This window comes from Medicago sativa, chromosome 2 (genome assembly GCF_051527215.1).
Source record: "Medicago sativa cultivar Bolivia chromosome 2, Bolivia_mono, whole genome shotgun sequence".
NCBI lineage: Eukaryota > Viridiplantae > Streptophyta > Magnoliopsida > Fabales > Fabaceae > Medicago > Medicago sativa.
The window spans coordinates 47680309-47707429 of NC_140750.1; the positions used below are offsets into that span (position 1 = coordinate 47680309).

At 35.9% G+C, this 27121-nt stretch overlaps 2 protein-coding genes, 2 non-coding genes and 2 pseudogenes across 6 annotated transcripts; 4 read left to right on the forward strand and 2 right to left on the reverse strand.

Moving 5' to 3' along the window:
* The first annotated feature begins 5341 nt into the window (after positions 1–5341).
* LOC146947004 (small nucleolar RNA R71) lies at positions 5342–5448 on the forward strand. The gene has a single exon (XR_015029448.1). It is a non-coding gene; the product is annotated as a small nucleolar RNA R71 (small nucleolar RNA).
* Positions 5449–7734: 2286 nt separating this feature from the next.
* On the forward strand, positions 7735–8774 carry LOC146947005 (uncharacterized). The gene is made up of 2 exons (XM_085748354.1): positions 7735–8067; positions 8301–8774. The coding sequence occupies exons 1-2, from the start codon at positions 7735–7737 to the stop codon at positions 8772–8774; spliced, it is 807 nt and encodes a 268-aa protein (XP_085604480.1).
* LOC146947006 (small nucleolar RNA R71) lies at positions 8097–8203 on the reverse strand. The gene has a single exon (XR_015029451.1). It is a non-coding gene; the product is annotated as a small nucleolar RNA R71 (small nucleolar RNA).
* Positions 8775–14674: 5900 nt separating the features above from the next.
* Positions 14675–15286, forward strand: LOC146947007 (uncharacterized; annotated as a pseudogene).
* A 1059-nt stretch (positions 15287–16345) lies between these two features.
* Positions 16346–17845, forward strand: LOC146947008 (chaperone protein dnaJ 49 pseudogene; annotated as a pseudogene). Its single transcript, XR_015026884.1, has 2 exons — positions 16346–16469; positions 16590–17845. The product of XR_015026884.1 is annotated as a chaperone protein dnaJ 49 pseudogene (transcript).
* A 3767-nt stretch (positions 17846–21612) lies between these two features.
* Positions 21613–26291, reverse strand: LOC146947009 (uncharacterized). Of its 2 annotated transcripts, XM_085744756.1 has the most exons (9): positions 26016–26291; positions 25788–25900; positions 25152–25223; positions 23945–23980; positions 23465–23510; positions 23112–23199; positions 22179–22236; positions 21944–21981; positions 21613–21802 (listed from the first exon to the last, which is right to left on the reverse strand). In XM_085744756.1, the coding sequence occupies exons 1-9, from the start codon at positions 26092–26094 to the stop codon at positions 21793–21795; spliced, it is 540 nt and encodes a 179-aa protein (XP_085600882.1). In that variant the 5' UTR covers positions 26095–26291; the 3' UTR covers positions 21613–21792. The 2 variants fall into 2 exon arrangements, with proteins under 2 accessions (XP_085600882.1, XP_085600880.1); XM_085744754.1 differs by lacking the exon at positions 21944–21981.
* Between the last annotated feature and the right edge of the window lie 830 nt (positions 26292–27121).

Genomic DNA, 27121 nt, shown 5'->3' on the forward strand with positions numbered 1-27121 from the left:
TTTAGTAAAAACAATGGAACTCAAAAACTCATAGGTAAAATTCTCATAACCCCTCATAGGTTTCAACATATCGGTCCAACCTAGCTTCCCTATCAGCCTATAAACATCATCTCTAAGCTCTAGCACATTCAAAGTATGAGAATCAGGATATCTAGAAGGATGCAAAGGTTTAGAGATTAGAGTTTTGTACCTGTCCCTTTGCTTGTTGTCTTTGAACTGTATTCCATGATTCTTGACTTGTGCTTGCCTCTTTGGAGGGGGTCCTCCGGAAGATCTTGCTGGTTCCTTGCCACTTCTTCTTGAAGCCATTGACCTTAGGTTGACTTTTGTGTGGATGGGTTGAAGGTTAGGGTTTTGGAAGATTTATGGTAGAAAGGATTGGTTTAGGGTTGGGGTTTATGTTTGAGTAAGGTTTATGAGTTTATTTGTGGAGTTTGGTTAAGGATTTGTGGTTTTTGGGTTAGGTTTTGAGTGAATAGGGTTTTGGTGAATTATGGGTTTGGGTGGATGAAAGTTGTTTTCGATTGGTGGTTTGTGTTTTGAATGGAGTTTGGGATTGATTAGTGGAAGAATTGGATTAATTTGGTGGAGTTTTGATGGAGATATGAAGGTTTGTGGTGTGATGGTTATGGAGGTTTTAGAGAGAAGTATGAAGGTAGAGAGAGGTTTGTGTTTGAGAATGAATAAAGAAGAAGAGAAAAATTATGGTTATAGGCAAATCTTCCTAAGTATATTCACAAATTTTTTAAATTTACCCTCCAAGTTAAGCTTAGCAAGATTTAAAGGGGATGAAGTTTTGTTCTCATCAAATGGTTTCACAGTTTCATCACCTAAAAGCTTGACACTTTCTTTCCCCATGTTTTTAACCTTAGCAATAGTTTCACCTAACTTACTACCCCCGAAAGAAATAGCATTGACATGGGCTTTAGGGTTGGCTTCGGTTTGACCAGGAAAGACTCCCGGTGTTTGAGAAAGGGTGGCCACTTGTTGGGCCACTTGGGAAATTTGGGTTTCAAGCATCTTAGAGTGAGTAGCAATAGAATCAGCTTTGGTGGTGAGTTTGGAAAGAGAATCGTTTAGAAATCCGGTTTGGTTTTTAAGTTCTTGAAGTTGTTTATTTTGGTTGGCAATAGAATTTTCCAACAAAATTTCCAAATTAGATTTCTGAGCGACTCTCTGGTTGATTGCATAGCCAGGTGGTGCTACTTGTCCATAGGGATCTTGATTTTTGTAAAAGTTTTGATTTTGTCTCATCCCTTGGTTGTATTGAGCGTAGTTCATTTGCTCAACACCACTAATAGCACTACCTAGTTGGCAATCAACACCAACATGACCAGTTATACCACAAATTTCACAAGAAGAAGATGTAGAAGCAGAAGTAACAGCACTAACATTTAATTTTTCAAATTGTCGGGTGTTATACCCTAATTTTGGACCTAAAAATACTAATCAATCTTTCCTTTCTTGCATTTCAAGCTATTTGAACTGTCTCTGATCAACTGCATCTTTCTCTGCATTCTATTTCAATGTTATTTGCAAATTCACATGCAAGGGTATTTTAGTCATTTCCTATGTCAAAATTTCTTTCAGTCTTTTAAAAATTTGTTTGAGTCTTTTCATTTGGCTAGAATAAGTCTCTGTTTCATTCTATGTCAAAATCCATTCCAAAAATTGCATTTGAAGTCATTTTGAGTCAGTTATGCCCCTAGGGGCATTTTAGTCTTTTCACGTGTTAAAACCCTGTTTAAATTTTAAAAATTGTCTCTGAGTCTTTCAAGTTGGTTTAAATAAACTTTTGTTTCAATTCTCTGTTAAAAATCTTTTTTAAGGTTGCATTTGAGTCGTTTTTAGTCGTTTTAGCCCTAGGGGCATTTTGGTCATTTCACACGAAATTTCGGCAGAGAGAGGTTACTTTAAAGTACCTCATTTAGGCCATTGGTTCGTTTTAGTCCGTTTTGTCAATTTTAGTCGTTTCACTTTACGTTATTTTCCAGTTACCAATTTTAATTCATTTTATTTTATTTTTTTTTTTACTTTAAGTCCCCAAAATTCTAAAAATTGCATTATAATCCTTTTCTGTCCAAGTCATTAGTCCAGTGCCATGTGTCAATTTTTCATTGGTCCAGTCAGTTACAAGTCCAGTCCACGTGTTAATTTTGCATTGGTCCAAGTCATTAGTCCAGTGCCATGTGTCACTATTCTATTGGCCCAGCCTGTCCAAGTGTCAGTCTATAAAAGGGGCCAAATCATCACAGAATCAAGGATTCACTGCCACATCACAAAAAAATCACGCAAACACAACCCTTTCTTTCTCTCTCTCAAAAAGTGGATCAAAGTCACATTTTCATCAAGAACATGATGAAGTTCATGAAGAACTTCATCATCCAACAACCCTAACCGTTTCCAGAATTGCCCCAAATCAACACCAGTGTGCCAAATTCATCGCAATTTATCACCAATCCAACCAATTCTCAACACAAATCCATCAAATCCGATCGTCAAATCATCACGAAGGTCTCAGAATACAAATTCAAATCACAAGCTACGATTTGAGTTTGTTACAGGATCGTAACTAACTCAGGTAACTTGAAGATCAAAGAATCAACACAGAGGAGCAAAGAAGAAGAAGACGAAGAGAGTACAAGGTTTTTCGGTCAATATTCTTACCAGACCCTCCGATTTCGACGAGGTAAATTCCTGATTCATCTTCCTCTTTCATCACTGCTTAGTGTATTCAAAGTTCTCTGTTGAGCATGTGAACGGCGTAGATCGAAGGTCGTAGAACCTTTTCTTCTAAAAATTTTGAGAAAACGATAAAGATTTGAACACCGTAAGCTCTTCTCCCCGATCTACGCCGATCCAAAGCTTATTTTGAAAAACGAGTTGGATTTTCGAATTTAGGGTTGAAATACGAAAGTTTTGGTATGATTTGTGTTTAGGACGTTAGGGTTAGGCTTCGCCGGAATCTGGATTCAACGGCGGAGTCGATGAAGTTTCCGGCGGAATCATGAAGATTCCGGCCGATCTTCATCTTCTCCGGCCGTTTCCTCCAGAAACCGGCAAGGAAGAAGAGAGCGCCGTTGAGTCTTAGAGAGAGAAGGAGGAAGTGTAGAGAGAGAAAGATTGTTAACAAATGAGTTGAACCGGACCATAAGCCTTTATGTAGATAGTTGGACCGGTTCGGTTCAGCTTTGGTTCATCTGTATTCGCATCCTGGCCGTTGGACCCAGGGTTTGATCCATCTGGATCAATCCTACGGCCTCTGTTGCTTCCTGAGATCCAAATCCATTTCCCCCTTTGGGCTTGGGCCACTTTTTCCTGCAGCTTTCGTTTTGTTCTTGTTTCTTGCTATTTTGACACTGGTAATTGATGTTTGCACCACTGTTGGCTTAAAATTGCATGAAAAGATTCCAAAAAAATCGTGAGTGCCTTTCTTATCATCTTGGTTGAATTTTTGATGCTGCTTGCATATTAAATCTTGATTAGATTGTGTGAAAACATTTTTGTGTTTTGAATGCTAGTTTTAGTTAAAAATTGTGAAATTTTATATAGTTTTGTGTCTAAAAATGCCTTGAAAAATTCTAAAGATTTTCATACATATTTCTTGACAATTTTGTGATGTTCTTGTGATAATTTTGCATAATAAAATTGGTAAAAATAATATGTTTAATTTTCTTGTCATTTTTGTGATATTTTGTGCTAAAAATGAATGAAAATTTGCTTGGCTTTAATCCAAATTGCTTGATGAATGTTGATGACCTATACCACTTGATTTCAAAGGGTTTTAACTACTGTTTGTGTTGATATTAATGCATGAGTATGAATCTTGATTAGTTACTTAGCTTACAAGTTAGTTGAATAGTTAAATAATGCAAGTATGTTCAAAGTTTGTTTTAAAGTGCCAAGTAAATCATGTTGCCTTAATCCCCATTCCAAGACTTGATTCTAAACCTTTAAAATGTATTGGAATGTGAGAATTATAGGTCACTTGGTTCTTGCATTTTATGAGCAAATTTTAGCCATATTTGCACTCATTTTGCCTTTATTTTCTAATCTTTTATGTTCTAGTATTTCTCTTGCTTTATTCCCTTTGATATTGCCTCATGTTACTAACCTTCTCACTTCATGTTTCATATTCATCATAAGCATCTCCATTTCATCCCATATTCGTCTTCATTTTTCTTGCAATATTAATTTGTACCAAAGTTAGAATGTAAATACTTAGGAGTTCTTGTAATATTTTACTTTTATGCACTTTTAATTTTCTTGGCAAAGAGGCCATAGAATGTATCTAGGGTATGATGTAAAGGACAATGGACTCTAATGATGTACACCGACACAAGCACCGACACATGCACACACATCACTATATAGCTAGAGTATGCATGTTTAGATGTATGTTTAGGATTGTATGTTTAGATGTATGTTTAGGCCTTAGACTTAGAAAAAACCAATTTTCCAAAAAATGTGAACAACATCACTCAAACTACTTTCTTAATAAACCTTGGGATCCAAAATCCCATTGAATTTTCTTTTTCATTTTCTTAATCAAATTTCAATGAAAATAATCAAACTTAGACCACATTTTGCAAATGACTAATTCAACCTCACAATTTCCCAACCTCATGCCCTTGAGGCCTCTTTCTATTCTTCAAAATCCAATTTTCAAACTTAAAATCAACCAACAAAAACAAAAACATTTTTGAGAGAGAACTACGGTGGATTTGATCCCTTAAACGGGTACGTAGGCAAGGAACAAAATTCCTTCAATTCAAATAAAATAAAAATTCAAACACATTCTTCTCCCTCCAATTTTTCATTTAGAAAACCTTTAGGTGTAAATATCATTTCAAAATAGCATTTAAAAATAAAGCGCGCGCGTAGAAATTAAAGACGGTTCCTATAGGATACTATAGTCGTTATGGGTGCCTAACACCTTCCCGTAGCGAAAACAACTCCCGGACCTCGATTCTCAAGGGTTTTGCTTATTTTTTCCCTTCCCAAGAAAAATTAAGATATCACCGGTTTAAAAGGTTCAAACGTAATCAATGTTTGACACCCGAAAACCAAGATAAAACATCGGGTTAGTGCATCAATCTTAGAAGCAAGGTGATCATAGTTAGAGACTTCGTACATACCTGCCTCCTTTTTGGAGGATGAAGAACTAGCGATGGCTCTCTAGTCGGTCCATTTGTAATGATTTTGAGCCATGTTTTCAATCAAGGCATATGCCTCCGTGTAGTTCTTGTTCATTAGAGCTCCACCTGCAGCTGCATCAACAAACATCTTAGTGGTATAAGACAAGCCATTATAAAAGGTGTGGATTATGAGCCACTTCTCTAAACCATGGTGGGGACAAAGTCTAAGCAATTCCTTGAACCGCTCCCACGTATCATAGAGAGATTCCCCATCTTTTTGATTGAACCGTGTAATTTGGTCCCTTTGTTTAGCAGTTTTAGAGGGGGGAAGAATCAGGCAAGGAATGCTTGCCTCATTTGATCCCATGAAGTAATGGAACCGACTTCAAGGGAATGGAACCAAGCGCTAGCTCTATCCCTTAAGGAAAAGGGAAAGAGATGAAGTCTTACGGCCTCTTGGTTCTCCTTTAGGGTTCCACTAATTCGTAGGAAAACAGAGATGTGAAGATTAGGATCCTCGGTGGGGGATCCCGAAAACTGATTTTGCTGCACCAGGTTAAGTAAGGCAGGCTTGATTTCAAAGTTGTCATCCTCAACCGTTGGGTACACAATAACAGCTTGTGGCTCAGCCGTAGAGGGCGTTGCACACTCTTTGAGAGTGTGATCAACCATGGCGGTGTTATTTCGTGCGTCTCTCTTTCTTTTATGCAAAAACCTTTTGATCTCGGGAATGAGTATCACTCGATTTCTGGTTCTTCGCATAAAAAATTGAGAACCCAAGAAGCTAACGATAACGAAAAGAAAAGAAAAGAGTAAAAGAAGAAAAAGAAAAGAAAAAGAAGAGAATTCTAATCACTAAGAAAAAGTTAATTAAATTAGTTAACTCCCCGACAACGGCGCCAAAAACTTGATAGGCCAAACAGCAAGTGCACGGTCTATCGAAGTAGTAGTAAAAGAGAGTATCGTTCCGCTAGGGAGTTGTTTAATTTAACTAACTTTAGGAGAATGATTAGAGGAGAAGAAAGTTTATAAAAGAGGAGGTTCAGTTGGTTGAAGTAAATAACAATAATAAAAATGAGCCTTGGGATCATTGGTTCATCGTAATAACGAATCTTTCACAAACAAGCCTTAAACTTATAACCTTACGTTGGTCTTAATTTCTAAAGACAAGTTTCTCTTTAGCCTATCACATCTCCTTTCGGTCTCAGTGAGTGTGTTCCTCCAACAACCACACCTATTTTCATGGGTGATTGCCTTTGGAATCCTTGAAGCTCGAAACTTTATATGTCTCAAGGTTTGCTAGACTATTTTCATGTTTCGCAATCCTTGTCTAGATTCACTTGTTCGAATATCAAAACTCCACTTTCGTTTTATGAATTGATATTTGGAATAATGAATTAACAATTATCAAACCCTCCACTTTCGTTTCCACAGTTTGATAATGGTTAATTCATGTTAAAACGGTGAATCTAGATTAGAAATTAAGGTTACATAAGATTAAGGTTTAAGGCTTGGTTTAATCTGGATTACGTCATTAGACTTATCCAACAATCCCAAGACAAGAGAAGTCTACTCACTCATGTTCATCGTAGACATGGGGGAAGAAGAGAGAAAGCAATAAAATAACAAGAAAGTAAATAAAATAAAAGATGAACTTTACTATGAAAACAATTGTCACTATTTGATTCCAAGAATAAAGATGAATGTTTATGATGGAGAGCTACTCTATTTATAGCTTTACAATTGACTTAAAATCTAAGCAACTACAAGGGCTATTCGGTAAAACTAAAATAGAGTAACTTGGGCTTGAAGAAAAGCAGTAAAAGGGCATCTGGAGGGTGGCACGACCGTGCCACATGTTGGCACGGGCCGTGCCAAGCTTCTGACTTGTGGGAGACATATTTTTGTCTCCGTATCTTCGTATTTTTGTTTCGAATTTGCTCCAGACTCCTTTCTTTTGCTCCAAGACACCTTCCATCATATATTCGTTCCTGAAATATAAAATATGCAATTGTAGTAAAAAGATTCAAAAAGGAAATAAAATTGCAATAAAATCAAATCAAATCTTAAATAAAACTAAAGTAAATAATGCATAAAAATAGACTAAATATAGACTCATCAAGGACTAACGTAAAATTATAAGTTTAAGGGGTTGTTTGTGAAGGATTCGTCATTACGATGAACCAATAATCTCATGGCTCTCTTTTTATTATTGTATTTCTTTTCAATCAGTTGAACCTCCTACTTTATAATCTTTCTTCTCCTCTAATCATTCTCTAAAAGTTAATTAAATTGAACAACTCCCTAGCGGAACGATACTCTCTTTTACTACTACTTCGATAGACTGTACACTTGCGATTTGGCCTATCAAGTTTTTGGCGCCGTTGCCGGGGAGTTGACTAATTTAATTAACTTTTTCTTTTTGATTAGGATTCTTTTCTTTTTCTTTTTCTTCTTTTACTCTTTTCTTTCTGTTATCATTAACTTCTTGGGTTCTCAATTTTTTATGCAAAAAACCAGAAATCGAGTGGTATTCATTCCCAAGATCAAAAGGTTTTTACATAAAAGAAAGAGAGACGCACGAAATAATACCGCCATGGCTAATCGCACTCTCAAAGAGTATGCAACACCGTCTACGGCCGAGCCACAAGCTATTATTGTGTACCCAACGGTTGAGGATGACAACTTTGAAATCAAGCCTGCCTTACTTAACTCGGTGCAGCAAAATCAGTTTTCGAGATCCCCCACCGAGGATCCTAATCTTCACATTTCTGTTTTCCTAAGAATTAGTGGAACCATAAAAGAGAACCAAGAGGTCGTAAGACTCCGTCTCTTTCCCTTTTCCTTAAGGGATAGAGCTAGCGCTTGGTTCCATTCCCTTGAAGTCGGTTCCATTACTTCATGGGATCAAATGAGGCAAGCATTCCTTGCCCGATTCTTTCCCCCTCTAAAACTGCTAAACTAAGGGGCCAAATTACACGGTTCGATCAAAAAGATGGGGAATCTCTTTATGATGTGTGGGAGCATTTCAAGGAAATGCTTAGACTTTGTCCCCACCATGGTTTAGAGAAGTGGCTCATAGTCCACACTTTTTATAATGTCTTGTCTTATACCACTAAGATGTCTGTTGATGCAGCTTCAGGTGGAGCTCTAATGAACAAGAACTACACGGAGGCATATGCCTTGATTGAAGATATGGCTCAAAATCATTACAAATGGACCGACGAGAGAGCCATCACCAGCTCTTCACCCTCCAAAAAGGAGGCAGGTATGTACGAAGTCTCTAACTATGATCACCTTGCTGCTAAGCTTGATGCACTTACTCAAAAATTTGAAAAACTAAATGTTAGTGCCATCACTTCTACTTCTGCATCTCCTTCTTATGAAATCTGTGGTATATCTGGTCATGTTGGTGTTGATTGCCAACTAGGTAGTGCTATTAATGGTGTTGAGCAAATGAACTACGCTCAATACAACCAAGGGATGAGGCAAAACCAAAACTTTTATAAAAATCCTCAAAATCCCTATGGACAAGTAGCACCACCTGGCTATGCAATCAACCAGAGAGTCGCTCAGAAATCTAATTTGGAAATTTTATTGGAAAACTCCATTGCTGATCAATCTAAACAACTTTAAGAACTTAAAAACCAAACTGGACTTCTGACCGATTCTCTTTCCAAACTCAATATCAAAGTTGATTCTATTGCTACTCATTCTAAAATGCTTGAAACCCAAATCTCCCAAATAGCCCAACAGGTGGCTACCCTTTCTCAAACACCGGGAGTCTTTCCTGGTCAAACCGAAGCCAATCCCAAAGCCCACGTTAATGCTATTTCTGTTGAGGGTAGTAAGTTAGGAGAAATTGTTGCTAATGTTAAAAACATTGAGAAAGAAAGTGTCAAGCTTTTAGGTGAGAAAACTGTGATAGAAAGTGAGCAACCGCTTGACAAGACCCAAGCTCCTTCCCTTTTAAAACATGTTAAGCTCAACTTGGAGGGTCAATTTAATAAATTTGTCAACATCCTTAAGAAAATTTGCATTAAAATCCCTTTTGCGGAAGCTTTGTCTCTGATGCCTCTATATACTAAGTTTTTAAAAGAAATTTTTTCAAAGAAAAGGGCTATAGAGCATAGTGAGACGATAGCTTTAACTAAGGAAACTAGTACAATTATCCAAAAGACACCCCCTAAGCTCAAAGATCCAGGTAGTTTTGCCATACCTTGTATGATTGGGAGTGAGAACGCTGACAAAGCCTTGTGCGACTTAGGAGCTAGTGTTAGTCTATTGCCCTTGTCCCTCTTTAAGAGGATGGGGATAGGAGAGTTGAAACCTACCGAGTTGGTCTTAAAGTTAGCTGATCGTTCTACTATTAATTTAGTCGGTTTTGTTGAAGACTTACCTGTTAAGATAGAAGGGATATACATCCCGGCTGATTTTGTGGTAGTTGACATTGAAGAGGATGATGACGTCCTTATAATTCTCGGTAGACCTTTCCTCGCGACTGCGAGAGCTCTTGTTGATGTTCAAAATGGTAGGATTGTCTTTCAAGTGAGTGATAAAATGGTAGGCTTTGAGTTGGAGAATGTTATGAAAGGTCCCGCTCTTTATTCTTGTTGCATGCTTGAAGACCATGATATGAAAGAACGATTTATAGCGTCATCTACACAACATGATCTCTTTGATCCATTCTAAGGACTCTTTCTAACCGTCAAGCTAATGACTCTAAAAGAGCGCTTCGTGGGAGGCAACCCACGCATTTAATTGCTTTTGTTTTGTTTATTTTCCGTTGTTTTAAGTTGTTTTGTAGGTAATTGTCCAAGTTTGATTCGAGAAAATTGAAAATTTTGAAGCCCCCTATGTCCAGAAGGTTGGCACGGCCGTGCCAGATAAAACAAGCCAAACCATGCCAATTTCTAGAAGGTTGGCACGGCCCGTGCCAATATGTGGCACGGCCGTGCCTGATCCCTAACACACTATAACCTCAAAATTTTTCTTTCTTCTTCCTCATTCTCACACACAAACATCTCTCTACCTTCCAACTTCTCTCTAAAACCTCCATAACCATCAACCTTCAAACCTTCATATCTCCATCAAATCTTCACTAAATCAATCAATTTCTTCCCCAAATCAATTCAAAACATCATTCTACAAAAAAACCCAACAATAAAAAACAACTTTCATCCACCCAACCCCATAATTCACCATACCCTTATCCCCCATAAACCTAACCCAAAAATCACAAATTCTTAACCAATCTCCACACCTAAACTCATAAACCTTACTAAAACATCAACCCCAAACCTAAACAAACCTTTTCCACCAAAATTCTTTCCAAACCCTAACCTTCACCAAAACACAAAGTCAAACCAAGGTCAAGGACAATGGCTTCAAGGAGAAGTGGGAAAGAACCAGCAAGCTCTTCCGGAGGACCTCCATCAAAGAGGCAAGCACAAGAAAATAATCATGGAATCAAGTTCATAAAGACAACAAGCAAAGGGATAGGTATAAAATTCTAATATCTAAACCCTTGCATCCTTCTCGATATCCTAATTTTCATAGTATGAATGTGCTTGGCATTAGAGATGATGTTTACAAGTTGCTAGGAAACCTAGGTTGATTGATATGCTGAGACCTATGAGAGGTTATGAGAATTTCACCTATGAATTTCTAAGTTCTATTACTTTCGCTAAGGATAGATTGAATTTTGATAACCCTAACCATAAAGTTGTTTTCCGGCTAATGAATATTGATTATGATATGTCTCTTCAGCACTTTTGTGATACATTAGGCTTTGCAAACGAGGGGTATATCCATGATTCTTGGGATCAAAGTTTGAAGCCGGATGACTATCATCTCGCCGCCTTTTGGGAACGTATAATCGGCCGTAGGGAATTTGTCTCTAGAGCCAACAAAGCTAGTAACATTCACAACCCCGTGCTTAGGTACCTTCAGAGGGTTATGGCTTGCACTATTTGGGGTAGAACCGAGTTAGGGAACACTAGAACCGATGAGCTTTTCATGTTGTGGGCAATGCTTTATAACCACCCCGTGAACACTTGTTTCTATTTGCTTGATTATCTTGCCGATGTAGGTACTAGGCCTGCCGGTAAGGGAGAGATAGTGGTGGGGGGAATCATCACTTACATAGCTAGGCAATTTGGAATGGGTGAAGATGAGGGGATAAAACCAATTGAGGGAAACAATAGGCTGAACATAGACACCCTCATTGCTATGAATTTCATAAAACATCGTCCACCCATGCAATACCAACTCAAGCTCAATGTACCTATTTTGTTACTACTTCCTAACCCATCTCGAACTAGCATCGAGGTGGAAACAAATTTGTTGTATGTTGATGATGACCAGGTACATGAAGAGCAAAATCTTGATGAAGGAGAAGGTGCTAACTTGCACCATGAGGGGGAGCGCCATGACCAAGAAGCTGGAGAGCTAAATGATAATGAAAGATGGGCATGGATGCAAACCGAGGTTGAGAGGATAAGCACCGAGCAACAAAGGCAAGGTGTTGAACTTTTGGGGCTAAGAAATGATGTCCAAAGGGGCAACCGCATGATGGAAGAAAACAATGAGATGCTCCGGAGGATGATGCACCACTTCCATCTCCAAGGTCTTCCTTATGGACCTCAATGATCAATTGTGAGCTTTCCTCTTCCTCTCTTCCCTTATCTCTTCTCTCCTTCTTCTTCTCCTTCTTCTACTCCTTCTTCTTCTTCTTCTCCTTCTCTTTTCTTTTAATTTCGCTTTTCTTTTGAATCATTGAGGACAATGCTTCTCCTAAGTGTGAGGGGAGCCTAATAAAGTGTCTAGAGTCGTAGTGTTTCCAAACTCCCTTGAACTTTACTCTTTTGTTTTGTTTTTATAGTGAAAGGCATGATTAAGTAGCTTGTTTTTATTGAAAATTATGGCATAAATTTTTTGTTGTGTTCTCTTAAATGATCGTTTCTTGTACATGAAAGTGATTTCTTGTGTTTTTAGTGTTCTTGCTATACCCACATCTTGTTTTATTGTGAAAAATTCTCCAATGAGAAAAGCACTCAGTTGCAATCCTTGAGTAAGTGTATGAGTAAGTATTTTAAGGAACACGTTCTAACTTTAATGGTAACTTAGACCCTTAAAAGTCTTTAGAGTAAAAGTAGTATAAGTTTGTATGGGAAATAATGTGCTTTATTGTTATAATGGGGTCGGAGAATGACACCAACATGTGGAGGAAATGACACCCTCTCTCTGACTTCCTAAATGTGGTGGTGACTCCCTAAATTGAACCTAAGTTCCAAATCCCTCAAAAGAGGAAATAAATTCATCAAAGCTAGGGGGAAAGGACACCCTCTCCATAAAGACTTCCTACGAGGAGATGATAAAAAAAATGTGCAGCACTACTTAGGGTGATTTTGAATCTAGGGGGAAAGGACACCCTCTCCATAAAGACTTCCTATGAGGATAGATAGCCCCTAAGCAATATGCAGCCCCTTGTGCTTAATTTGTTAATTTAATTCTAACTAAATTCCCACCTCTCTTATACGAAATAAAGAAAGGACTTTTCTCGGTTACTTTAGTATTAAGGATAGAACCTGTTCCTCATAATATCTGTCTTATACAGGAGCAAGAAAAGGGTTGGACTGCACACACACACACTCACTTGAGACTTGTTGTTGGGTTGAATAGGTTCACAAGGAATACTTGAAATTGTGATTAGTGTACATTGGAACAAGACCTTAAGGGAGACATGAGTTTTCAATTGTGTTGCCATGTTAAATCTTTTTGTTGCTACTATGTCTATTGCCTTTTGCTTGAGGACAAGCAAAGATTCAAGTGTGGGGGAGTTTGATGAGTCATTAATTAGCTAGTTTTAGGATAATATTTAGTTTTGTTTTATTTAGATTTGGTTTTATTTTATTGCAATATTATTTCCTTTTTGAATTATTTTACTTCAATTGCATATTTTTATATTTCAGGAATGAATATTGGATGGATTGAGTCTTGGAGCAAAAGAAAGGAGTCTGGAGCTGATTTGGAGCGAAAATACGAAGATTCGGGAACAAAAATAAGTTTCCCCCAAGTCAGAAGCTTGGCACGGCCCGTGCCAACATGTGGCACGGCCGTGCCACCTCACAGAATGCTCTTTTGCTGCTTTTTGCTTAGGACTCAAGCTACTCTGTTTTAGTTTTACCAAAAAGCTCATGCAGTTGCTTAGATTTTAAGTCGAATGTAAACTATAAATAGAGTAGTCTCCCATCACAAATATTCATCTTTATTTCTTGGAATTCAATAGTGACAATTGTTTTCTTAATAAAGTTCTTTTATTTCTTTACTTTCTTGTTATTTATTTTATGCTTTCTCTCTTCTTCTCTATGTCTATGATGAGCATGAGCGAGTAGACTTCTTTGTCTTGGGATTGTTGGATAAGTCTAATGACGTAATCCGAATCAAACCAAGCATTAAACCTTAATTCTATGTAACCCTAATTTCTAATCTAAATTCATCGTTTTAACATGAATTAATCATTATCAAACTGTGGAAGCGAACGCGGAGGGTTTGATAATTGTTAATTCATCATCTCAAATATCAATTCATAAATTGAACGCGGAACTTTGATATTCAAACAAGTGAATTTAGACAAGGATTGCGAAACATGAGAATAGTCTAGCAAACCTTGAGACATATAAAGTTTCGATCTTCAAGGATTCCAAAGGCAATCACCCATGAGAATAGGTGTGGTTGTTGGAGGAACACACTCACTGACTTCGAGAGAAGCTTTGTGTAAGACCCGTAATTTTGAAAATAAATTAATATTAATAATATAATATAATGTCATTAGAGGGTCTAGTACCCAACTTTCTTTGTGTTAGAGTGAAAGATCAGCTTAGTAGTCTTTTAATTTTTGGATAGTACTTTTGATAGGAAATCCACCCTCTGTGTAGGGATGTAATCTTGTTTATATAAATTGATCAGTCGTCATACAAAGCGCTATATAACTCTGACGTTCATTTTGAAAAGGAACCTTTATTTTATTTTGTGAATATAACTCTATAACTTGTGTTTAAAAAAGAATTAACACGTTATTCTTTCGTTCCTAATATAAAAAAAAAAAACAGACACAATTTTTGGTGCTGTAAAACGGGGTGTTACACTTTGATACGCTAAAGAGAAACTTGTCTTTAGAAATTAGGACTAACGTAAAATTATAAGTTTAAGTGTTTGTTTGTGAAGGATTCGTCATTAGGATGAACCAATAATCCCAAGGCTCTCTTTTTATTATTGTATTTCTTTTCAATCAGCTGAACCTCCTACTTTATAATCTTTCTTCTCCCCTAATCATTCTCTAAAAGTTAATTAAATTGAACAACTCCCTAGCGGAACGATACTCTCTTTTACTACTACTTCGATAGACCGTGCACTTGCGGTTTGGCCTATCATTTACTAATGAAACTAAAGTGGCTGTTGTAGCCTTAGAACTGTAGGAAAGGGATGAGGCAGTGAGTCAGTTGAAAAAGCATATGCTGAAGGCTCGGGAGAAGATGGCCAGTTATGCTAAAAAAAACAGGAGGGACTTATGTTTTAAAGTGGGAGGGTGGGTTTTTCTCAAGCTTAGACCCCACAGGCAACAGTTTGTAGTAAGAAGGATAAATCAAAAGCTTGTTGCTAGGTATTATGGCCCTTTTCAGATTGAGGAAAGGATTGGGGAAGTAGCTTATAAATTAAAGTTGTCTGATGAATAAAAAATACACTCAGTATTTCATGTATCACTGCTCAAAAAGGCTGTTGGGAACTACCAGGTGAAGGGTCAATTACCTGAGGAACTGGAAATTGATGGTAATGAGGATGTGTACCCGGAGCAGGTATTGGGCTCCAGAATTATCAGACAAGGGGATACTGAAGTGCATCAGAGCTTGATCAAATGGAAGCATAAGTCACTATAAGATGTCACATGGGGGGACAATGAGTTTCTGAAGGGCCAATTTCTTGAATTTGGCCTTGAGGACAAGGCTGCTTCTAAGGAGGGTGGAATTGATAGAAATGTGACTACTGAAGTGGGCCTTGAGTATGGGCCTAAACCAAGAGTATGGAAGGTTTATAGTAGGAAGAAGACAAAAGCAGCTAAGGAGGGTGACGTGGCAAGGAGTGCATAAGAGTCACAAGCTGGCTATTTAAATAGAGAGAATAGAAGGATTATGAATTCATTATTTCTGATATGAATTTGTGGGGTCACCTAGAGTGATTTGGGGAAACCTGTGTGCTTTTGGGATCGGTAGTGCTACCACCAATTGTTATCACTTATTTTCCTTCTTTGTTATTCCTGTACTTGTGGATCTCAGATTATCAATTACAAATATTATCACCATTTTTATCATTCTTCATTTCTTTTTCTGTTCTTTAGTATTGAAACCCATCAAAAAATCCAGCCAAGAATCAAAGAACACTGTAGAATAAATGGGAAGTATTTGCCAGAATCCAAGAATCAGCTCATAATCCAAAAATCTTCCGCAAAATTGACAAAATCGCGACAAAGAAGCTTGAGTAGAGAAGATGCAAATAGAGACGATCAAAACACCCAAAAAAAAAAAAAAGGATTGAAAATGGGAGCAAAGACTGATCACAGTGTATAAAAACAATTAACACAAATTTTCTATCTCACACTAGTTAAAGATAAATTTCATAAAGTAAAATGCTTGTCCAAAATTATTAGTTTACGATAATTAATTAACTTTAGTGTCTTTTATTTTTTTGATTCATTTGTTTTTCTAGTATATTATGTTATGAATTTTTTTTTTTTTTAAGGAATTATGTTATGAATTATATCTTGTCAAAAAAAAATGTTATGAATTATATTTTAGATTTAAATTTAAAAATGAATTGAGTATTAAAGATAAGATAAATTTATCTTTTTTTAAAGAAAGATAAATTTATCTTAAAAATGTACAATTAATTCATCGATGAATTATGTTTTTGACTAAATTCTTGATCCCCATTTTTTTTTATTTACCTCCAACTAAAATCCGGAATTCAGATTATCATGACTTTTTTTATTTATAAGAATTGGACGGACGAGTATAAAATAAATATTTCCTCAAAAAAAAAAAAAAAAAAAAAATTTAAGAGCTTTGCTATAGGCTATAGAAGATAAAATACGCGTTGTGAGTGAGAAGATACGACTTATATAAAAACGAGAATAAAAGTAGTAAAATGTTATCATAGACACAGTAGAAGACGAAGAAGATCAACCGCATCGGCAGAAACAACATGAATAACAATTTCTATAATATTATTATTATCTCATCCACTTGAAACCCTGATTCACTCCTTTCTCGATCTGTAAGTTCAATTCCCCTCTTTCCCTTCGATTTAACCAATTCAATTTCACATTTTACAACTATTTTTTCTTCACTTTTTAATCGCTTAAATTATCAAATCAAAATCACTTTTTAATTACAGATCCGTTATTGCAAAATGGATGGGAACAAAGACGATGCATTGAAATCATTGAAAATTGGTAAAGAAGCTTTGGAAAAAGGCGATCGTAATCGCGCTTTGAAGTTTCTCAACAAAGCTCGCCGCCTCGACCCGACTCTTCCGATCGATGATCTGCTGTCCACCGTAAACAGCGATGCAGCTGATCATACCACATCAGCTGAGGAGCCGGCGAAGAATTCATCCGATCAGCCTTCAATTCGTCGAAGGACTGGCTCCGCTCCGGTGCCAGGGCCTTCGTCGTCGTCATCAGTGTCTTATACTGAGGAGCAAGTTTCAATTATAAGGGAAATTAAGAGGAAGAAGAATTATTATGATATTTTAGGGGTGGAGAAGAGTTGTACTGTCGATGATGTGCGAAAATCTTATAGGAAGCTGTCTTTGAAGGTTCATCCGGATAAGAACAAAGCTCCTGGAGCCGAGGAAGCGTTTAAGTCGGTGTCTAAGGCTTTTCAGTGTCTTAGTAATGAGGAAAGTAAGAGGAAGTATGATGTTTCTGGTGAAGATGAAGTGGTTTATGAAAGGCGTGCTGCTGCGAGACCGGCTAGGGGATTTAATGGTTACTATGAGGCTGATGTTGATGCTGAAGAGATATTTAGGAATTTCTTCTTTGGAGGAATGGGAGGAATGGCGCCTGCTGCGAATTTCGGTGGGTTTAGTTTTGGTGGACCAGGGATGGCACATAGACAGGCCGCTGCTGATAATGGCTCCGGTGGATTCAATGTTCGTGCTTTGATTCAGTTACTTCCGGTGCTTCTCATTTTGCTTATTAACTTTTTGCCTTCGTCGGATCCGGTGTATGTTCTTTCGCAGAACTATCCTTATGAACACCGGCTTACTACACCTAAGAATGTTAACTACTATGTTAAGTCTACGAAGTTTGAACAAGATTATCCGTTGGGAAGCCGCGAACGAGCTACGATTGAGGAAAGGGTTGAGAGGGAATATTTTGGTATTCTTCGCCAGAATTGTCAGTTTGAGATGCAGCGGCGCCAGTGGGGATATATCAGGGAAACGCCTCACTGTGATATGCTTCGGAAGTTTGATTCAGTCCGTTGATATGAGTTTGAAACAAGGTTTAATTTTATTATTGTCTTGCTTTTTGGTCTTTTTGATGTAGATGCAGAGCTAAACTGCGTGTGATAATATTATAGAATGTACAACTTATTTTTTCACTCAGTAATTAGTGAAGCAATTACAAATAAATCACTTTGTTGGAATTATTAGCACTCAAATTTTATAAGTCATTACTTATGTGAGATATATATGATTGCATTGCCTCACTTAAGTTCCCAAATGTGCCTTTTGGCTGTGTATGTGTTTATATTCAACAGCAACACGTGGTTCCGCATGGTAGAGTGTATTAGTGATTACCTACCTATTGTAGTTAGTTATGTTGCCTTGGTAATTCTGTTGGTTTTATTGCTGCAAATTGGTGACTTATGTGCTTTGAGTTATAACTTTTAGCTCTAATATAGCATGAATAGAAGAACAAAATGTGGATGAACTCTAGGTTAATGCGTTTATGGATTGAACTAGGGAAAGAAAGATAGAAGGGTCAGCTCAATGCATCCATTCATGTCTGTTATCATCAGGAAGTTTACTACATCTATTGATGCGGTGTATAATAGTGTGATTATGCAGACCTGGAGTAACTAATGTCATTAGTGATCACATGATGGAAGTTTACAGTTCAAAATAGTTTGCTAGTCATTTGAATTCCTTTTTATAAGCTGGATCTCTTACCAAGAGGTGTGGACGCATATTTGGATGGCAATAAGTTTCTGTTATGATCAAAAAACAAATATCCGTAGCCATTGGATGTTGCATGATCATCTACCTTATCTATAATACATGTATATAGTTTTCATTTGTAGCATGAATTTCGTTAGAAGAATGCCATGATGATTTCTGGTTTGAGTTGCTTTGCCATGGCCTTTGGGGTGGACCTTCGTTGTGATGGAGATCGATTAGAAACAGAACTGCCGAGTGAAATATTTGTCTCTGTTTCTGTGTGGGTCGAGTATTTGTGTAATTTATCAGGCTGAAAGAAGGCTGATTTTTCTCTCCTACATTTTCATTCAGTGAGTGGCACCTCCGTGTTGATAAATAAATTAGTAGCCTGATACTTTTCTAGATGCTTTCGATGAATCTGATGAATGTCCTTTTCGAGTTGCATTTGACTTCTGTTGTGGTAGCATCAGATTTTGTGTTGCATTTGATGTATGTGGTAACATCAGATTTTATGTCATAATCTGTCTAGTTTGATTATGTAGTTTGAAACTTAGCGTGGATGTATATTTTAAAATATATCTGTTTCATTAGTGTTTGCCTAATGCAACTCAGTTTTCTTTGTTGCTCCTTCTAGTAACTAGTTAATTGTTTTTACTTTGGACAATGCTAATAGACATGCTTATAGTGATAAGATTTCATATGTTGAGTCTGAAATGTTTTTTTTCTGGATGTTGTGAATTTGGGAAATGTCAGACACATTACTCTATAACTTAATTTCCTGATTTTTTTTTTTTTAATTATTGACAGCATTAAAATAATTGTTAGATAATGAACCATTCATTATGTTTGGAAGTAAGTATAAAAGAGTCAAGTACGACTAAACCAACATATAAAATTGAACCTCCAGCTTAGCAGAATCTTCCACCCACGATCAATGACAATAAAGAATTTTGGGTTAATGCAGACACATTTCGATTGTAGGTGGTCTCATGAGTGTCCAAAATAGTCCCTTGATTTGAAGACAGGTTAAACTTGGAGGGGTTGAAGGAATTGGTGCCACCACCAAGTGGTCCTGTCCAAATCATGTCATCTAAAACAGCCCTTCTCTTTCGGGGCAGTACAATAAACACTCATAGTGCAAATTTTCAACCCGAACAGCAAACAAACACAATAGACATTTATATCTTCATTCAGGAGCTTCCAAGGAGGCCATTTGAGACCGAGATCCAGCAGTGGAGGGAAAACCTAGCTTGTTTCATAATGGAGGGAGGGTTTCTGCTCCAAGAGTCCTCTATGTGAAGTGTGTAATGGCTCCATTGAGGTAGAGATCATGGCTGATGAGAGTGAGGTTGTGAGGAGATGATGTCCAACTGTGATATTTGTTAGAGAATGGTTATCGAGCACATGGAAAAGAGACTGTTGAGGGTGTTGATGGGAGTGAGTCACTCTAATTTTAGGGTTCCGTGCTTCCGTTCACCATGTCAAGGACATCTTTAAATTCAAATATGACCCATTTGAATGCACCACCTTTCCCAATTCTTTCCATACAAAATTGCTTTTTCTTTGAGAAAATCATACATTCTCTTGTTTCACTTTCTTGCCGTCCCCTGCCTCAAAGAAAGAAGAAACAACTCATCGGTTCTCAAAGATGATGAACCATGGTCATCATTCTGTGCTTTCATGTGATGATGATGCCCTATATCATGAAAGTATAGATGCATTATGGCTTACACTCTCACATCCATCTCCATCATCAACATCATCATTGTCCCCTTCGCCTTTACCATATCAATACACACCATTAACGTGCCTTTCTGTTAATACAAAGATGATGAACTATGGTGCTGCTGCACTTCCATGTGATTAAACTATGAATGCGTCATGGCTGACACTCACAACCATCTTCATCATCATCACCCCCTAGGCCATTTATCTTTTGAATACACACCATTAACACCTCCCATGTGCCTCCCTATTAATCCACAAACATTCTTCTCTTCCCAACTCATCACTACTCTTCCTAATTTTGACTCTGACCCTGATAATCCTAACCTAATCTCCAAATTATTCCATAAAGATTATCATCCAGAACAAGAACAAGATGTTTCTCTTTCTTCTACCACCACTAGCAAGGTGCTGGGACGACGTCAGTGTATTCTACCAAAGCATCAACCCGTTGCAAAGAGACGACTAGTTAAGAGTGCGACAGTACCACCAACATTCCTGTGGGTGACCTCCAAACATGCCATAGTGTACACACTCATCAATTGTTATCGTATAGAAACTCAAGACTATCTCTGGAACTCTTCAATGCAAAATCTGTAAGTTTCAACAAGGCATTCAAATTGATTTGGTTGAAAAGTTAAAGAAAGTGACAAAGTTCATGGAGGAGAATATGCGCAAAATGCATGAGCATGATCGTGCACCAGATGAATGGATGGATGTATCTTGTGGTACCAAACTGTGAAAGTTACGGAAAAGAGAAAGTAATGTATCCACTGATTACAAAGAAGAGAAACATCAATTGGTTGTTCTTGTTGTTGAGCCCAGATGATAGGGTGCTGCAAGATTGAGCATTTGAAGTATTTCTGCAAACATACACGTATCTGGTGCCAAAGATCGATTCATATAGACTACAAATTCAACCCTCTCTTCTACTACTCACTTGACGCGTTTATACCTTCTTATCTCTGTTTTTTATAAATTATTTTCTTTGATTTGATCTTGATCAGTTATATCTGGACACTTAATAGTGGTAGATTTTTCAACTATGAATGGAAGTTTTTTTTATCATAAAAAAACCAAAAACAATAAATAAATAAAAAGGCAAATTCGTACTTACCCATCAACAAAAGGTCAATTGAGTTACCCATTCTGAGTTAACACCAATCAAAATCATTAATTTGTCTTTCAGTATAACATAAATAGTGAAAGACAAATAAATGATTTTAATTGATGTCAACTCAGTATAAGTAACTTTGTCCACGTTTTTGTTAATGGGTAATAAAGTTTTCATCAAAAAATAAATAAAATGATAGCATGATCTTTGCTTAGAAAACCAATGAGGTAGCCTTGAAGTGCCTCCTCCATTCCCCTGATTGTCAATTTTTCTCTTATAATAATTATCAAATTTTATACGTTCACTATTTAAATTCAAAATGACAGTTGGTTTTAAGAAGAAATCATAAAATTGATTTTTAAAAACCATGGCAACAAAAGCAGTTTCCTCATTACTAATCCTTGGCCAACGCCATCAAACAATAATTCTTATATATTGAATTGGCTTTATTCCAATAAGGAGGCAATGATGAAAATGTCATTTATTTTCATCAATAACATCAAAAATATTCTGAGATTCTTTTACATTGTACTGTATGTGATTGTTTCTTAGCCTATTCCTTTGATGTCAAAACCAGCAGCCCCAGTGCTCCTACTAGTACATACTGCAAGGAAATAATGACAAATTAAAATTTTAAATGTTAGTTTTGATATAGGATTAGCATATGTGAATTTGAGAACCAAAGAGAGAAAATAGTCGAAAAAGAAGAAGGAGAATGCGATTGAAAAAGGAAAAATGCACACACCTCCTCTTAATTCTCTGTTTAAATGAAACAAACATCCCCTATAGTTTTACACATAATAGAATTAGAAGGAATGTATGTGTAATTGAGAGAAGGTTAATGACTTCAACAAGATACTAAAGAGGGTGTATGTGCAACTTTCACAATATAAATAAAACTACGTCCTTTTTTGTATAGAAAACAACATGATTTAGAACCAGCAATGATTTCTTCAAATAGTTTAGATAAAAGAACAAACCTTGATAATAGGTTTTTCAGACATGATTATTGTAGCCCAACCAGCATAAGGTAAGAACCTGAATAAATATCAATGTAGTTGAACATATTAGACAAAATAAAATAAATTGTTCTGTAAGTCAGAAACATATGATCACATCAGAAGCAAAAAGAAATGGATTTAGTAGTGAAATAATGTCAAGTAGAAAATTTATATGACATTCCAGATATTAACTAGCTCCTCATTCCTATCCCTAGAAAATTGAATTAATTAAGTTTCTTCTCATTTTTCAATCGTTATATATCTGTTGTAAAATAAGTTTTACTCTTTCCTTGATTTATCTCCATAAGCAAACAACCATTTACATTGTGGAATAATGGATTTTGCACCAGGATAGCTAAATGGGAAGAATACGAAACATACATTGTAAATAATGTTTCAAACCCAACAGAGTACAAACAGGACTAAATTTAATTAACTAACTACAAAAAGATTACACTGATCAATTGGTTGAAACCCTGCTGACTGGCAGATAATGCTAATCTCCAGAAAAAGGGAGGTATGTGTATGATAAAATCTACTTAACAGTTATAGACCTTCATCTGCTCAATAAAATGTTAATAGAATCAGCTCTCGTTACCGTACCAATGAGGTTAGCCAACATCCCAACCATTGATTAAGAAGAGAATACAAACAGAAAGAAGATTAATCAATCTCCAGGTATTCAGGAGACATGAAAATCTCCCTCTCTAATTTCATTTTCAATAGCCAAGACAAGATCCTCTAGCTTTTAATGGATTCTCTTCTTAATAAACGATTCAACTAATGAGGGTTACATAACAAAAGTAATCATCCTTGTGTACACAATAAATAAGTGATAGGTCAAGCTAAGTGCTAATGTTCAGCATGAACACATATAAATGATGATATTCCACAACAAAGAAAAACATTTACCCGACAGCTCTTCCCATAATATGCTTTTTCTGCAACCAATCCTGGTTATAATTGTACAAAACCCTGTCATCTGTAGGATTATTGTCTCCTGAAATACATAACCGTGCATATAAGGAAACGAGTATGTTCGATCATTGGATGTTAAGGAGGACTTATCAAAGTAAAAAACAATCAATTTACAGAAAACCAATTACAAACCAGAAACCAATAGTACTGAATGTAATGGTGACTATAAAATATAAGAAAAGAAAAAGCAAAATGGTAAGATATTGCTTTCCGTATATTGCGATAACCATCAGCTGACAATTGAAATATAATAGAGATATTATAATTTGCGCAAACATTGGTTATACCTTTAGTAAGGTAATAAGTATCTTCCGTATCTTGACCTTCGTGGACCTAAAATAAAATAACATCCACAAATTAGGTGATATACGAAGACAAGCAACATTATACTTTGAAAGACAGATTCAGCCAGCAGATCAATATGTATACTATTTGAATAATCTAGAAGTTCATGTAGTGAGCCTTCGGTTCTGCAATTATCAATCTGATTAAACGATGAGTATAGTTTGTTACCAAGTACAACATGCACACTTGTGTGATATTATGATTAAACCATTATTCTCTATGTTCTGAAGATTATGAGTTCCATTTATTAAAGGCTTCAGCTTTACTGATTCAATGAACCATGGGGGAAAATGATTACCAAAATATTGAGAATCTTTAGAATTACCATTTATGTGCATAACACCTCTTCGAAGATATATGACTTATCAGATAGTGTCAACATGTTAAAATAATTTGGAACAGAAAATATGTGTCATACATACCTTAATCACACGGTGAACAATTGGAATATCACGTCCCTGTACAATGAGTGGATATTTATGAGCAAAATATATAGATGCAAGCACATCAAAGATAAATAAATCTACCAAAACCAACGCGCACATTTCATAAACACATTGAATGGCCTTTTCTGGTTTATAAAAATAAAAATTATATAGTATATAAAGTTATTCAAGACCAAACAACAATACATTATTATAGATCCCTCAATTCTTTGAAGTACAAGACAGGGAGAAATAGGATCATAATTCAATACATGATGGTTCCTCAGACTTACTAAAGATAAGGGGGGGAAATTACACCTATGCTGCTAAATATAAGGGAAAAGGTATATCTTTTTTAAAAGTTCGCTTTGCAAAATGATTAAAATAGATACAGTTACATGTGATTCTAACACCAGTAGCTTGTACTTATATCTCTCGATAAAATGGAGATATTATGTTTTATGTTGTCAATATTGACAAGACTCGCAGTATCAAATTTTTCCATTAGTCAACCAAATTGAAAGCAAAGGTATTTCCAGGTAGTGGTTGTGTTATAGGTTAAAAGATTGATGCTATCAGCAAAATCTTTTCACTTTTTTTAAACATTTTCTTTACTGGAGTGAAATATATCACGCTAGCCTCAGTAAGGCTCTAAACAACAAGTAGAGAGATTGTCTGCAATCATGAAAAGTAACAAAGAGCTACGTTACTATGAAATTGGAAGTATAAGGGCCTAGCGATGTCACCAAAATTCTTGAAATGTATTGATTTATAGTACAAGCTAAACTTGTTGTCAAATAGCGGCAGTAGTGACGCTAGAGGACTATAGTGTAGAAAATTTTGAACAAATTGATATTGTCCCGTGACACACTGTTGGGTACAAATAGCAGCTACATCAGTGCTATATCACTGTGGCGTAGCGGAATTGGACAACATTGATTGTAGACAGCTGATCATCAGCTCTTGAGAAGACTCAGACCCATAAACAACCTAGACCGGCATTCCATTAGTCAATATAACATGAGATTTCAACAATAACAAAAGTGTTGTCAAAATGTATGTTGTTGGCATTTATCTTTTCATTACTTTATCTACATCTATGAAATAAAACGACCCCAAATAATCATAAAATATTTCTAAGCAACTTAAAATTGTACAAAAAAAACATAACAGAAGATTCATCAATTAATGGAATAGCACATACATCGATATTGAAAACCACAATGTCTCCTGAACGAATTGGATCCTTGCTCATGGTCAAGAACAAAATGTCACCCTGTAAGACCAAATCAACCACAAGTTTTTATTAAACATTAAACAAAAACCATAAAACCTACATAACTTAAATCTCAAAAATCAAAATAATAATATGCATATATTATAATTTAATTTATTTATATGTTTTGGATTGGGCGAAACCCAATCAACAAGAGACCAACTGGTCTTCCGCGAAGGTAGTGACCCACTAGAGACTACCGCTATGGACATACCCTAGAGGCACGCCCAAGCAAGTTCGAAGATACAATTAGGGCCGTGTGATCATGATCACATCATGAAAGCCGTCCAATTAGGGTTTCTACTTGAAAAACTCTAATTCTCCTATAAAGGCTAACTCTGAAAAACCCTAATTCTCCTATAAAAGCTAACTCGTGACTCAAGTAGAGTACACATTTTCTAAACCATAAAACCTCTCACTCACGACGGTTCACAAACTTGATCGTCGGAGTGTTTCGTGGAGGCGCTTCCGTCCTCGGCTAATCTCCCATCTCTCAAGCCTTCAATCAAGGTCAAGTTCCACTCTGGATCAATACAATAATAATATTTATAAAATAATGCTTACTCTTTGGAAACCAGGTTCCATGCTTCCAGAAAGAACAACAACAACCGGCGATTCAGTTCCAGTTATACACATTAACCCTTTCCATATTATTAATGCCGATGTTACAATCATCCCTGAAACAAATTAAATAAAAAAAAAACAACGATTAGCCACACACAAATACTTAATTAAATTAATTAATCAATTAATGTTGAATTACCGATGTATAATGAATTGAAGAAGACATACCAAGAGTGATGACTTGGTGCAAAGCTTCTCTGAGTTTAATTGACTTGACGGAGTCAACAGTGTCTGAAACCCAACCCATTGCGGAATTGAAATCAAACGAGGTATAGTTTGAGAAATAAATCAAAAATCGACAAGGTATTTTATAGAATTGAGATTATGTATCTTACTAATGCAATGTGTGATATATAGGATATTAGTATTAAATTTGCAATATATTTATAGGTGAGTTAGTTAAAGGGAGACAGTGCTGTGGATCCCTGTTTACGGGTTTTAGTCTCGTTTGGGATATTGAGTTTCAGAGCACATTCTTCTTGTTTTTCAAACATACGTGGACCACCCAATGATTATGTGACACGCGTCTTTTTTGAGAAAATCATGAAAAACACAGTGATGTATCGAAAGAAAAAATAGACGGAAAATAAAGATTAAAAAAAAAACTATTAAAATCTGTGGAGCGTATTATGTATAAAAAAAATTGTATTAATATTATAAATGTTAAAAGATATTAAATAAAATTAGGGTTAAATATGTTTTTTGTCCCTACAAATATACCAATTTTTCATTTTAGTCCCTCTAAAATTTTCCTCCAACTTTTAATTCCTATGAAATTTTCAATTACTAATTTTGTTCCCTATTTTTAAGTTATATTTTGTATTTTTTATGAAATTATGCAGAAATATGTTCAATATTGTAAAAAAAATTCCAATAAAAAATTAGAATTTTTTAACAAAACACAATTTAAATATGAATTTTTAACCGTAAAAAATATAAAAATCCATATTAAATTCATCTTTTGTTAAAAAATTCTAATTTTTTTTGGAGAGATTCTTATAATATTATGAATATTTCTGCAAAACTTTATTAAAAAATATGAATTCTACATATGAGTTTATTATAAAGGAGAGACCAAAAGTTAAGATGGAAAATTTCTTAAGGACTAAAAATTGAAGAAATTTATTAGAGGGACTGAAACAAAAAGCTGACATGTTTATATGGACTAAAAACATATTTAACCCATGAAATTATCAACATTAATATGGTGTTTTTAATAAATATTTGTTTATTATATATGAAAAAAATATGTTAAATGTTGCAGATTTGTGTTT

Excerpts from the sequence above, each read along its gene's own strand:
- LOC146947005 (XM_085748354.1), top strand. The coding sequence starts at position 7,735 with ATGGCTAATCGCACTCTCAAAGAGTATGCAACACCGTCTACGGCCGAG. Across the intron at positions 8,068-8,300 it reads AAATGAGGCAAGCATTCCTT|AACTACACGGAGGCATATGC; the intron begins GCCCGATTCTTT and ends CTAATGAACAAG.
- LOC146947009 (XM_085744754.1), bottom strand. The coding sequence starts at position 26,094 with ATGGGTTGGGTTTCAGACACTGTTGACTCCGTCAAGTCAATTAAACTC. Across the intron at positions 25,901-26,015 it reads GCACCAAGTCATCACTCTTG|GGATGATTGTAACATCGGCA; the intron begins GTATGTCTTCTT and ends AATTTGTTTCAG. Across the intron at positions 22,237-23,111 it reads ATTATGGGAAGAGCTGTCGG|GTTCTTACCTTATGCTGGTT; the intron begins GTAAATGTTTTT and ends ATATTTATTCAG.